Source organism: Brachyhypopomus gauderio, chromosome 16 (genome assembly GCF_052324685.1).
Source record: "Brachyhypopomus gauderio isolate BG-103 chromosome 16, BGAUD_0.2, whole genome shotgun sequence".
Taxonomy (NCBI): domain Eukaryota; kingdom Metazoa; phylum Chordata; class Actinopteri; order Gymnotiformes; family Hypopomidae; genus Brachyhypopomus; species Brachyhypopomus gauderio.
In genome coordinates, this window is record NC_135226.1 from 6165235 (window position 1) to 6179746 (window position 14512).

The window sequence follows — 14512 nt, forward strand, 5'->3', positions numbered from 1 at the left end:
CACTGTTGAAATGATGGGGCTCACTGAACAGTACCTGCCCAGGGAAATGTGAGGATCATGCATGCAAAACCAAGGCAGCCCTAGCCTGTGAGGCGTCCTGAATATGCATTATTTATGTCTAACCTAATATAGACATATTTAATGACACCTTTGCCCACAGGACTTTTATCGAGTGCATGCATGACTAGCAAGGAAGGTATTGGGAGAACCTAGCTCCACCCAGCTGCATGAGCTCCTTGGGAGCTGCTACCTTGCACACTGCGGTTGCACATGATCTTGTGTGGAGACCTCGAATGGAGGCCCGGTGTGAATACCTCATGTGGAGAGCGTGATATTTGTCCTTCATGAGACAGTCGTAGGCGATGGCCATGTCATAGATCATCACCACCTCTTGCTTGCAGGCGAGTTCTGCCTGCAACTTTACACTTAGTCACTCCAGGAAGATGTCCACGAGTGCTGATTCATTCCAATGTGATGAGGAAGCCAGTGTCTGGAACTCCACAATGTAGTTAGTTACTGACTGTGAACCCTGTTGTACACTCAGCAGGGCTTGGATATAAACAACTTGGATGATACAATATTTCGTTCAGTTTGCTTATAAATTCAGGGGAGTCACCCAGTAGCAGTGAATAACCAGACATCAGTGCAGTTCCTCAGACTTTAGTCCTTCCTATGAGCTGGGACATGATGAATGCCATCTTCCAAGGCTGCTAGTTGAAACAGAGCTGACACTGGACTACAAACCTCTAGACGCATTCAAGGTCCCCACCATAAACTTTGGTGGTAGTAATCAGTCGATACTCCCAGCTCGAAAGCAGGGGCTCACGGAGGGGCTTTAAAAACAGTGGGTGAGGCAGTTGACCATGGACAGGAGTTTGCCTAACATCTGCTTTTGCCAAATATCATGCCCAATCTGTGCTCCCCGTCAGGTGGCTGTGCATTCTGTGACAGTGGCATGGAGGGTGAGAGAGAACACTTAACACAGACTCAACACCATAGGTTCGGGGATGTCCGTCATTCTGAGAGTAATCCGTAGCACTGGATGCAGGCATCTGTGGGCTTTATGTAGGTGAGAACAGAACAAGACACAGGACAAGACATGGGTGACAGTGATCGGGTGATTAGAATTGTGTCAGTGGGCATGTCCCTCTGACTGGGTGTCTGGCATTCCATGTCACTTATGAATAACATAATGTTCAGTAGCAGAGCACACTGCACAGTGAAAGTGTTTCTTCATTTCACTCATATTTTGCCTCACAGGTGATTATCACCTATGAGGCACACCAAAACCTTTTTTCTGGTTTATGTTTAATAACTAATTATCCTCTCCTCTGATTCAACATATAGGTACTTTCGTGTTGGTTGGATTCATCTACTACATGAATAAATCAGAATCAGAACACATTCCTTCAGTTGTGTGGTGGGTCAAAATCTAAGGGCCTCTTCAGTCAAGCAATAGTAGGAGGTTACACTGGATAAAAAGCACTAGCAAAGTACTAAAGAAAAAGGATGTTATTGACCAGAGGGCCACAGGACTGCAGGTTCTTACAGCAGTAGACTGCGGGCCCTCTAAAATAACACCTCTTCACAGGCCTATTCATGCCTAATTGAAAGTTGTCATTTAATCAATATTGTTAACAGTTAAGCCAAATTGGCTTTCAAAATTTATTCAAATAAATGTTAATACATATTTTTAAAAATATTTTGGCTTTGCAAACTCATGGCACCACATTCACACAAAACCTTAATAAATGTCATTAAGTTCATAATCACTTAAGGAAGTTTTGCATTTTCAAACACTCAAAGATCTAGACTGCTGGAGGCCTCTTCTAGATGTAAAACATATTTTGCTTAATGTTCTCTGGTGATTCGTGTGAGTCATTTCCATGGTCTCGGAAGCACTGAACTATATATAAGTGTCATTGTGCTCAACTATTGGTGCCACTAGATGATCTGTACATTTCATTACTTTACTGGCCAAAGAGTCAACTGAGGTTACCTGTACAGCAAAGGCTAAGCCAAAGGTAAGTAAAAACAAAATGATACAATCTTGAAAATAAAGACATTTTTTTAGAATTTTTTGTTTCATTTTTTTAAATATATCATAATAACTTCTGGTGTCATAATTAGCTATCTTGGATGTTTGTTATGTAAATCAGTAATGTTCTCTGTCATAGACTATTCCAATAACACACAAATGTCCAAATCAATCATATGTGTAGTCTGAATCAAAAACAAATTGTATTCTTTACTAAAGCAGTAAAGATTATTTATTTCCGATTAGGGACCAAAGAAAAAAAGGTTTACAAGATAAACAATATGCTAAAAAACATTTTTGAAATGTCTTTTTGTTATACTGTTTGTTCAACAGATTTTAATGGATGCTAAATTTCCAAATGACACCTTTAGATGGATCCTTCAGATTGCCAAATTTGATGTCCATCCAGATGTTTTATATCCTGCCTTCCTGACTGGAGCTCTGATCTACTTGTTTTCAGTGTTATGTAATGGAATAATTCTAACACTCATTGTGACACAACGGAGTCTTCATAAGCCAATGTTCTACATTATGTTCAGTCTCCCTCTAGCAGACATATTAGGAATCACCACTATCCTTCCCAGACTGTTAATTGATATTGTAACTCAATCAAATGTTGTCTATTACCCAACATGTGTCTTACAGGGTTTTATTCTGCATTTGTATGGAGTCAGTGTATATTTTATACTGGCAGCAATGGCATTTGACCGCTACATAGCAATATGCAAGCCACTCAGATATCACGCTATAATGACACCCTTCACAGTTGGACGTGTTATAGCTTTGGCTTGGGGCCTTGACTTTGCTTTAATAACTGTGTTGTTTGCCCTTCAGGCCAGACTACCAAAGTGCAAGACATTTATTATTAATGTATATTGTTCAAATATGTCCTTATTGCAACTCTCATGTGCAGGTGATATCACAGTAAACAACATATATGGGTTGGTTATAACTGGATTTATGCAGGTTGTTGGTGTGGGTGTTCAATTATTTTCCTATTTACAAATACTCAAAACCTGCCTTTCCCACACTGTAAAAAAAAAAAGTGTAAAAAAACGGTAATTTTCTGGAAATGGGGGCGCCAGAAAATTACTGTAAAAAAACAGATAAGTACTGTAAATTTAAAAACATACATAAACTGTAAAAAAACGGCAATTTTCTGGCGCCCCCGTTTCCAGAAAATTACCGTTTTTTTACAGTTTATGTAAAAAAACAGATAAGTACTGTAAATTTAAAAACATACATAAACTGTAAAAAAACGGTGATTATAACACTTAACATGCAACACTGTCACTTTAAAGGAAATATTCCTAAAATTGAATGTGGTCTTTACTCTAGTTCACATTCAATTATAACAATATTGCAGTGTGGTGTAGGAAGGAGAGGTAGTAAACAGATCCACCGCAGTACAAGGCTTTTTAAATTCAAACTGCCTCAACAACATAATCACGCCAGACCCCACGATCACGCAGAAGAGACTTAATTTAGACACAAAACATGAGATAACGGCAATAACACGACAACACTACACAAACATGGCATAGAATAATTCACACAGTACAACTACATAAATTGATGAAGGGGGACTTAAACCAAGTAATGCACATAATCAAGTACACAATTAATCAACACATGCATAGACATCACATTAACAGATAACGATACCGGAGTCGCAGAGACTCATGGGAAGTAGCGCCGTTGTCACGTAGGGCAACGCCCCCTCTCGTGGCTGCCACTCTGGGTTCCCTCGTGTCTGTGTTCCGTGCCTGTTTACCCTGCCCCGCTCGTTGTCTCTGAGATTCCCTGATTGTCCGCCACGCCCCTGTCATAATCGTCCCCACCTGTTCCTAGTTTAGTTCAGTGTTCATATAGTCCCTGTATTTCCCCAGTCTGGTTGTCGGTTGTTTTGGATGTCTGACCGTTTATGTGTTTCTCAGTTTCGTGTTGCCCTGCTGTCGTTTGTTGCTTTCCGTGTCGTTATGCCCCTGTACCTGTCCAACCTTGATGGCTCTCCTGTTATGACCCCTGCCTGCCACTACGATGACGATTGTGGAATGCCCTGCAATAAATCTCGCTCTTCTCAGCGATTGTGTCCGTCTCCTCGCTCCGTGGCGCGAGCCACGTTACAGCCGTCCCCCATTGGACCGACGCTTCAATATAAAAATATATATAACATTAATAGTTAAAATGAGCCATAAACTCCGAACCGTCAGAACACACATTTCAACGCTACGGTTATAGTTAAACTATGATCGGACAGAAATGCCAGACACATGTTCTAGCACTATATGAACCGATAAGAATATATTACGCGTTAACTAAATAAGTTACATGCACTGAAAGCTGACGTTGCAAATACTCATTTGAAGAAACACTGATTTCAAAACTCATGCATTTGGGCTGCAGCGGGGTGATAACGAAAGGTTCTTCAAACAATATGCACAACCAGAACAACTCTTCATGCACACTGTGCAGTGGTCCGATTCAAACAGGCCCCACCCCTACCAATCATAAACTTAACATATTCAGTTATCTTTACTTAACATGATCATTGCAATGCCTATTTCAGCTCAATAATGATAACAACTAGTTTTATTTAGTAATGGCAATATTTTTTATGAAACATGAAATAATAATTAATGATTACTAAAATAATTTATTAAAACCTAATCCGGGTTTACAGTGTAGATACAGTGATACAGATACAGTGCATATTTAATAGTGGATTGAAAATGAGATGGATCTGGAATGCCTTAACTCTTTATGTATGTTATAAATATAAAAATAAATCACAGTCAAGAACATTTTACTTTTTACTCACTTTTATAACATGAAAATCACATATTTAACATGTCAAAACTTAAATTAAAACATGCATCAATGTTGTCTTGTAATATTTCCTTGAAATTAATTCCAGAAGATTCTATTACTTTGTCTCATTAAGATTAATCAATATTACTTTCTTTTTACAGTTTGTTTAGTTAAAATTATTATCTAAGAATTGTTAAAAAACAGATTTATAATGTATTTAATTTATACAGATTTTTCTTGTTAAATCACATGACATTTTTAAATAAACAGTTTGTTCTGGTAATTGTAATACACTTTCCCTGTCATTTTAAAATACAGGAAAAAACTGTAAAATTTATTGGGAAAAACCTGTAAAAAAACTGTTTTTTTTTACAGTGCACCCTCAATCTGATGCTAAAATAAAAGCTGTAAATACTTGTTCAGCACAGATAATTATATTTGTTCTCTTTGAAATAGTCAGTACCATTGCAATACTTTCATATCGTTTTGAAAATATATCTTCAAATGCACAAAAAGTTTGTGGTATAATGACTTTTACAATCTCTCCAGTTGTCAATCCAATTATATATGGAATGAAAACAAAAGACTTTAGAAATGCATTTATTATGGTGTTCAGAAAAATAAAGGGCAGATTCACATAAACATAAAAGCCTTTGGACTTTGTAGAATGTGTAGACTGATTCAGTACACTGACACTGTCCTGAAGCATGTCATCAATATATAATTAAACAACAGTTCTATTGTCTATGGAAGAAATGTTTGCCTTCATTTACAATTATTTCAATTATACAGTCAAAATGAAACTATGAAGTAAAGCAATGATTATTTAAAAAAATCTAACATAACTGAAAAAAACTAAAACTCAGAACACCAATATGCATTTTGTTAATGAACAAACATATATTTGCACTTAATGAAAGCATGATTATTTTGCAGCATATTTTGCATCTTCCTAAACATTTTGTACAATACTGTATGTACAATGTTTTGTACATAATGTACAAAATTTTAAAGTTTTTTTTTTTTAGATTACAGAACATTGACTGTGACTCTCTTCAACACTGCAAACCACATGATGGAAAATGGGTGAACCAGCAAGACAGCAGTTTAGAAGGATATGAACAGTCATTTGGGACATACATTTGGAAATGCCCAAATTCCCTTCAGTGGTGTGGCAGGGGCAGCAAAGACCTCTGCAACCATGCAAACGTAGGAGATGACGGGGGAAGCAAAGCACTGGCAGGACAGTGTAGTAGAATGCTGGTGTTGGTGAGACCAGCAGTACTCTAATGTTCATCTCAATTGTGAAACATGAGGTGTTTTTGATTCATAGGGGGGTGTAGAGCGTAGTGTCCATATCCCTGTTTACATTTACATTTTATAGCATTTGGCAGATGCCCTTATCCAGAGCGACTTACATTTTATCTCATTTTTTATACAAGTGAGCAATTGAGGGGTAAGGGCCTTGCTCAGGGGCACCTCAGTCATGGCCTCAGTTCTGGGAATCGAACCCACGACCCGCCGGTCACAAGACCAATTCCCTAACCGCCAGGCCATGACTGCCCTGTCACATCTGCTCCTCCACATTAACTGGTTTTCCTTACAGCGGCAGTCGGCTGTGGGCCACCTTCTATTCCACCCCTTCACATGCCTGTTCTGGTCTAATTGAAAAGTGTCAAATAATGAATACCATTATTAATCAGTGACTGACAGTTAAGCCAAGTTTCCTTTTAATGAATATCCAAATAAATGTATATTTTGTTCAAAAATATGGGGTTGGCTTTGGAAATTGATACGACAACATCTCAGAGAACCAGAAGACCTATCAAAACTTGCAAATTGCCAATGGTCGACACACCCCAGTCATGTTTTTAAGAAATAAAATTTGAATTAATAAATAATTCTGTTTCTCCATGATAGCATACAGGTCTTCCTCTGTGTATCTGTCACTAGTTAGGGTTTCCCCTTCTATCAAGTGTGTACAGTGACTACCATCTTCTTTTGCTCGGCTATTGGCCAACTTCTGAAAATGTTGAGTGATGAAATAGAGGGTTGTGTGAGGGATGTGTTAGGGAGTAATTGTCATGGTCTCTGGAGGGCTAAACAATATTTAAATATGCCATTGTGCTCCACTGTTGATGCCACTACGTCTGTGCATTTCATAACTTTACTGGTTAAAGTCAACCGAGGTTAACTATAGACCGAAAAACAAAAGGTAAGCAAAAGCAGGCATACAAACTTGAGAATGAGTTTATTTAGAATAACATTCTTTTATTGTTTCAAATGTTCATTTTTTTAAATATAACAAAATAATTACCTGTGATATTCTTGCTTCTTGTGTCATAACTAGCCTTTTCTACATTTTGGTTATATAGAACCCAGTAATGTTTTGTGCCATAGAACATTCCAAAAATACAAAAATGTCCAAATGATGTAGTCAAAATGAACAAGAAATTGGATATATCAAAGAGTAAATCTAAATTACTCAACATTGATTGAATGTGATATAAAATAAACAAGTTTACTTAGGTAAAATACGGGATAAATAATTTTGGAAACATTTAACTTTTCTGGTACATTTTTGTTTGTTCCACAGATTTTAAATGGAGGCCCAGTTGTCAAATGACACCTTCAGCTGGATCCTTCAGATTGCCAAATTTGATGTCCATCCAGATGTTGTATATCCTGTCTTCCTGACTGGAGCTTTGATCTACTTGTTTTCAGTGTTATGTAATGGAATAATTCTAACACTCATTGTGACACAACGGAGTCTTCATAAGCCAATGTTCTACATTATGTTCAGCCTCCCTCTAGCAGACATATTAGGAATTACCGCACTGCTTCCCAGACTGTTAATTGATATTGTAACTCAATCAAATGTTGTCTATTACCCAACATGTGTCTTACAGGGTTTTATTCTGCATACATATGGAAGTAGTGTATTTTTTATCCTGGCAGCAATGGCATTTGACCGGTACATAGCAATATGCAAGCCACTCAGATATCAGTCTATAATGACACCCATCACAGTTGGAGGTGTTATAGCTTTGGCTTGGGGTCTTGACCTTGCTTTAATAATGTTTTTGTTTGGCCTTCAGGCCAGACTACCCAAATGCAAGACATTTATTGTTAATGTATTCTGTGATAATATGTCCTTGGTGCGGCTCTCATGTGCAGGTGATATCACAGTAAACAATATATATGGGTTGGTTATAACAGGATTTATTCAGGCTATTAGTGTGGGTGTGCAGTTATTCTCATATGCACATATACTTAAAACCTGCCTTACCCACTCTCAATCTGATGCTAAAATTAAGGCTGTAAATACTTGTTCTGCACAGATAATTATATTTGTTCTGTTTGAAATAGTCTGTACTGTTTGGGTACTTTCATATCGTTTCCAAAATATCTCTCCCAATGCTCAAAAATTGTGTGGCATATTAACTTTCACAGTCCCTCCAGTAGTCAATCCAGTTATATATGGAATGAAAACAAAAGATTTTAGAAATGCATTTCTTGTGGTCTTCAAAAAAATAAAGGTCACATTCACATAAACAAAAAGGTTTGTTCTTAAGTATAATTATATTTTAAATTAAAATCAGATATGCTGGCACTGTCCTGCAATGTGTCATTAAAACATAAATAAATAACAATTATTTTGTCAATTCAAGAAAATGTTCATTCAGAATGATTTAATTTATGCAATTATCAACTGAGGTATATCTTTGGATGTTAATCAACAACAAATGTGCTGTTATCAAACCCTTTTTATTGTTTTATGTGTAAAAACAAAAAAATAAATTTCATAAAGTGGTGTGAACAAATTTGAAATTTTTTTATGTCATTTTTTTGTTTGGCTACACATTCAGGAACCTGAAAAAACAAGTCTTCTTTTTAAACCAAAAATCAGAGCTGAGCATCTTCACACATTCATGTAGCACTTTGTTAAATATTCAAATAAATGCATATTTTGTTCAAAATAATTTGACTTTGTATACTGAAAGGACCTCATGGAATCAGAAGACATTTCATAACTTGCAAAATGCTTGTTACTGACTTGATAGGACTAGATAAAAAATATATCAGCTATAAGCTACCTGTGATAAGACACTGTTCCTGAGATTGAAGCTGACTGAATGATTTTGTTTGTTGCTCATGTCTGCTGATGCTCAAGGCAATGTTTAAGACAGCTGTAGACCTTTTGAATAGCAATTCTAAACTCAATACTTAAGAGCTAACATTCAAAATGTAAAAGTTTCACTGAACCTGTCTTTTTTCACCAAATACTGTTTTGCCTTTGGACTTGTGGAGCAGCCAACCAATGTAACTCACTGTATATGTGCAGAGGATGTAGAGAAACACACAGGCTGTTTAAAAATGATCCTCATGCTCTGATCAGGCCATAAATCAGTATGTGGCATCACTCTTTGCCTTCAAAAAAGTATCAGCATCAAATATTGATTTGAGTTTCTCTTTTGTTCATTCACTTTGCATTTTGTTAATGACAAAAATACATTAACACTTATTTTATTGAAAGTATGATTATTTTGCAGCATATTTTCCATGTTCTTAAAGGTTTTTTACAATACTGTAGGAAAATGCAATTTTTATGTTTTTTTTTTTATTCAGAAGATTAAAATAGAACATTGAATATGACTGCCTTCAAGACTGCAAGCCACATGACGGAAAATGGATGAACCAACACACATGATGGAAATTGGGTGAACCAACAAGACAGCAGTTTAGAAGGATATGGACAGTTATTTAGGACATTCATTTGGAAATGAACAAAATCCATTCAGCGGTGGGGTGGGGGCATCAAAGACCTCTGCAACCATGCAAACGTAGGAGATGATGGGGGATGTGATGTGATGCACATCCTTTTACTATAACCCCCAGCACAGAGGTAAAGAACTTAGGCGTCACAATAGACCCAGATCTCTCGTTCGATACACACAATAATAATATAACTAGGGTAGCGTTCTTTCACTTATGCAACATTGCTAAATTTAGAAACATATTAAATACTAGTGATGCGGAAAAACTAATCCATGCATTCATATCCTCTCGTTTAGATTATTGCAACAGTCTCCTAGCTGGATGTTCCAGTAAATCGATAAACAAACTCCAGCTGGTTCAGAACGCAGCAGCACGAGTATTAACAAAAACTAAAAAGTTTGAACACATTAGTCCCGTACTATCGTCACTACACTGGCTGCCAATTAGATAAAATACTTTTATTAACATATAGAACACTACACGGCTTAGCTCCAGACTATCTTAGTGAACTTATTGAACAATATAACCCAGCACGTTCACTTCGCTCGCAGGACGCAGGGTTTTTAACTGTTCCTAGGATCAAAAAGATCACAGCAGTTGGAAGAGCCTTTTCTTTTAAAGCTCCACAATTGTGGAATAATCTTCCTGCCTCTATTCGGGACTCAGACACAGTCTCAATGTTTAAATCTCGACTAAAAACCTATCTGTTTACTTTGGCCTTTGATTAATCTGTTACATATTTACCACATCACATATCTTTTCTCCGAGGTTCACCTGGGGAGTAACACTGCAGTCGGAGCCTACAATACCAGCATCACTGCTCCGACACGGAATGAAAGCCTGGCGTTCATCAACAGAAATTTACAGTGACAATATCAAAACCCAGAACTTTCATTTTTACCTTTTACTTAGTCTGATTGTGTGATTTGTGTGTGACTTGTGTATTTGTCTGTATTTTGTGTAATTTGTGTGTTAACGGGCCACCCAATGGAGGATGGGTTCCCTTTTGAGTCTTGGTTCTCCCGAGGTTTCTTCCTATTCCCCACCATCATAGGGAGTTTTTCCTCGCCACTGTCGCCTTTGGCTTGCTCATTAGGGTTCTGGAACCATAGTATTGTTAACCTTGTAAATCCTGTAAAGCGCTTTGTGACAACATGTGTATAAACTTATATCAAATAAACTTTGATTTGATTTGATTTGATTTGATGTGATGTGATGGCTGAAACATGGCACTTTGCAGACACATGCAGATTTGAAAAAAGTTGATTGTACTGAAAAAAATCGTAGCCGTCAAATCTATAACTTAATGCAAAACCAGAGTCAAAGGTAATCCAAGTTGGCATGCAAAACTAACATATATTAGGCGAAGGTACCAAGGGGCAAATCCAAAAGAGAATAGTCATACAAAAACCAGGTCAAATCATGAAAAAGATAACAAGGCGGAAAACGCTCAGTACGCTTACTACTATCAGATTCGGCAATACTTTGCATAGACACATTGGCAGAGAGGGGCTTATATGGGTAAGGCCAAGTAGGAACGGGTGTGAAGTTTAATGAAGGGAGGAGGATCATGGCAGCTGACGCATCCGATTCTGGGTGTTGTGGTCCTCCTGGTTATGCTGCATGACACCCACAGGACTCCAGTGTTCATCTCAATGCTGAAACATGAGGTGTTTTTGATTCATAGGGGGTGTTGAGGGTAGTGTCCATATCCCTGTTACATCTGCTCCCCCACATTGATTGGTTCTCCTTACAGCAGCAGTGGACTGTGGGCCACCTTCTATTCCACCCCTTCACATGCCTGTTCTGGTCTAATTGAAAAGTGTCAAATAATGAATACCATTATTAATCAGTGACTGACAGTTAAGCCAAGTTTCCTTTTAATGAATATCCAAATAAATGTATATTTTGTTCAAAAATATGGGGTTGGCTTTGGAAATTGATACGACAACATCTCAGAGAACCAGAAGACCTATCAAAACTTGCAAATTGCCAATGGTCCACACACCCCAGTCATGTTTTAAAGAATTAAAATTTGAATTAATAATTAATTCTGTTTCTCCATGATAGCATACAGGTCTTCCTCTGTGTATCTGTCACTAGTTAGGGTTTCCCCTTCTATCAAGTGTGTACAGTGACTACCATCTTCTTTTGCTCGGCTATTGGCCAACTTCTGAAAATGTTGAGTGATGAAATAGAGGGTTGTGTGAGGGATGTGTTAGGGAGTAATTGTCATGGTCTCTGGAGGGCTAAACAATATTTAAATATGCCATTGTGCTCCACTGTTGATGCCACTACGTCTGTGCATTTGATTCATAGGGGGTGTTGAGGGTAGTGTCCATATCCCTGTTACATCTGCTCCCCCACATTGATTGGTTCTCCTTACAGCAGCAGTGGACTGTGGGCCACCTTCTATTCCACCCCTTCACAGGCCTGGTCTAATTGAAAGTGGCAAATAATTAACATCATTACATCATTATTAATCATTATTAATCAGTGACTGACAGCTAAGCCAAATGTGCTTTAATAAATATCCAAATAAATGCATATTTCATTCAAAAACTTGTTTGGCTTTGGAAATTGTCATGATAACACCTCAGAGAACCAGAAGACCTATGCAAACTTGTAACTTCCCAATGATCCACACACCTCAATCATGTTTTTAAGAAGTTCAGTAATTCTGTTTCTCCATGATAGCAAAAAGGGTCTTCCTCTGTATTTATTTCATAGGTCATGTCCCCTTCAATCAAGTGTAAACAGTGACTCTACTGCATGCTTTTGCTCGGCCAACTCAATCAAATGTTGTCTCTTACCCAACATGTGTCTTACAGGGTTTTATTCTGCATTTGTATGGAGGCAGTGTATATTTTATACTGGCAGCAATGGCATTTGACCGCTACATAGCAATATGCAAGCCACTCAGATATCACGCTATAATGACATCCTTCACAGTTGGACGTGTTATAACTTTGGCTTGGGGCCTTGACTTTGCTTTAATAACTGTGTTGTTTGCCCTTCAGGCCAGACTACCAAAGTGCAAGACATTTATTATTAATGTGTATTGTTCAAATATGTCCTTATTGCAACTCTCATGTGCAGGTGATATAACAGTAAACAACATATATGGGTTGGTTATAACTGGATTTATGCAGGTTGTTGGTGTGGGTGTTCAATTATTTTCCTATTTACAAATACTCAAAACCTGCCTTTCCCACCCTCAATCTGATGCTAAAATAAAAGCTGTAAATACTTGTTCAGCACAGATAATTATATTTGTTCTCTTTGAAATAGTCAGTACCATTGCAATACTTTCATATCGTTTTGAAAATATATCTTCAAATGCACAAAAAGTTTGTGGTATAATGACTTTTACAATCTCTCCAGTTGTCAATCCAATTATATATGGAATGAAAACAAAAGACTTTAGAAATGCATTTATTATGGTGTTCAGAAAAATAAAGGGCAGATTCACATAAACATAAAAGCCTTTGGACTTTGTAGAATGTGTAGACTGATTCAGTACACTGACACTGTCCTGAAGCATGTCATCAATATATAATTAAACAACAGTTCTATTGTCTATGTGTAACGTCGGGTGCAGGAGGCAGACACCACGACGATTACGGTGCACAATCAACATTTATTGGACACAACACGAAATAGCTTGGTGCGGAGCGCAAGTAGCACACAAACACTCACGCTGACACGTAGCTTTAGACAAAGACGAGCACAAGACACTGCGCGAACGCACATTAAATAGGTGAATAACACAAACCCTCGTGATCTCGAGACAAGGCACAGGTGCGACTACGAACACGCTCACGAACAACCCACACCCACGGAAGTACATACATGGGCATAACGACACGCAGACGACATAGTGGCACGCCCACAGGGAAGGGTCCGGAGCTGTGACCGTGACACTATGGAAGAAATGTTTGCCTCCATTTACAATTATTTAAATTATACAGTCAAAATGAAACTATGAAGTAAAGCAATGATTATTAAAAAAAATCTAACATAACTGAAAAAACTAAAACTCAGAACACCAATATGCATTTTGTGAATGAACAAACATATATTTGCACGTTTTTATTGAAAGCACGATTATTTTGCAGCATATTTTGCATGTTCCTAAACATTTTGTACAATACTGTATGTACAATGTAATTTTAACGTTTTTTTTATTTATTATTATTCAGAAGATTACAGAACATTGACTGTGACTGTCTTCAACACTGCAAACCACATGATGGAAAATCGGTGAACCAGCAAGACAGCAGTTTAGAAGGATATGAACAGTCATTTGGGACATACATTTGGAAATGCCCAAATTCCCTTCAGTGGTGTGGCAGGGGCATCAAAGACCTCTGCAACCATGGAAAAGTAGGAGATGACAGGGGAAGCAAAGCACTGGCAGGACAGTGTAGTAGAATGCTGGTGTTGGTGAGACCCACAGGACTCCATCTCAATCCTGAAACATGAGGTGTTCCCAACGGATCCGTAATCAGCAGTGATGACCTGCAGCTGTCTCCCCTCCTATTTAAGGAAGACAGTTGCAGTGTCTCACTGCTGAGTTGTTTGAACTCTCAGTCAGCCTTTCTCTGGTTATGCATTTGTTCGTCTCATGTGCATTATCTCTCTAGTCTCTATTCTTATCATTCCAGTCCTTTACTTTTGCGCCGCTTCCTGGTCTATCTCAACTTTTCCTACAATATTACTCTTCCTATCCTGTTTGTAATTTTTAGGAAGGTTTGGTTTAACCCTGTAAAACCCAAATTTTGAAAAAAATAGAATTTTTTTTTTCTTCTCTCTAATCATGTTAAAGGGGTCCTCTGATGCAGAAACTGAAGTGTTATAAAGTTATTTATGTTTTAGTAAGTT

General features: G+C 37.7%; 3 protein-coding genes across 3 annotated transcripts; all 3 read left to right on the forward strand.

Moving 5' to 3' along the window:
• Window positions 1–2377: 2377 nt before the first annotated feature.
• On the forward strand, window positions 2378–5490 carry LOC143477735 (olfactory receptor 52B2-like). The gene is made up of 2 exons (XM_076976468.1): window positions 2378–3083; window positions 5225–5490. Exons 1-2 carry the CDS (start codon window positions 2378–2380, stop codon window positions 5488–5490), a joined length of 972 nt encoding a protein of 323 aa, XP_076832583.1.
• A 1962-nt stretch (window positions 5491–7452) lies between these two features.
• LOC143478299 (olfactory receptor 52B2-like) lies at window positions 7453–8403 on the forward strand. Its single transcript, XM_076977262.1, has one exon. The coding sequence runs from the start codon at window positions 7453–7455 to the stop codon at window positions 8401–8403; it is 951 nt and encodes a 316-aa protein (XP_076833377.1).
• A 2742-nt stretch (window positions 8404–11145) lies between these two features.
• LOC143478316 (olfactory receptor 52B2-like) lies at window positions 11146–13104 on the forward strand. The gene is made up of 2 exons (XM_076977275.1): window positions 11146–11149; window positions 12389–13104. The coding sequence occupies exons 1-2, from the start codon at window positions 11146–11148 to the stop codon at window positions 13102–13104; spliced, it is 720 nt and encodes a 239-aa protein (XP_076833390.1).
• Window positions 13105–14512: the final 1408 nt, after the last annotated feature.

Bases quoted from the DNA above. Each gene is read 5' to 3' on its own strand.
- LOC143477735 (XM_076976468.1), top strand. From the start codon at position 2,378: ATGGATGCTAAATTTCCAAATGACACCTTTAGATGGATCCTTCAGATT. The intron at 3,084-5,224 runs GTGTAAAAAAAC...TTTTTTTTACAG, and splicing joins CCACACTGTAAAAAAAAAAA to TGCACCCTCAATCTGATGCT.
- LOC143478299 (XM_076977262.1), top strand. From the start codon at position 7,453: ATGGAGGCCCAGTTGTCAAATGACACCTTCAGCTGGATCCTTCAGATT.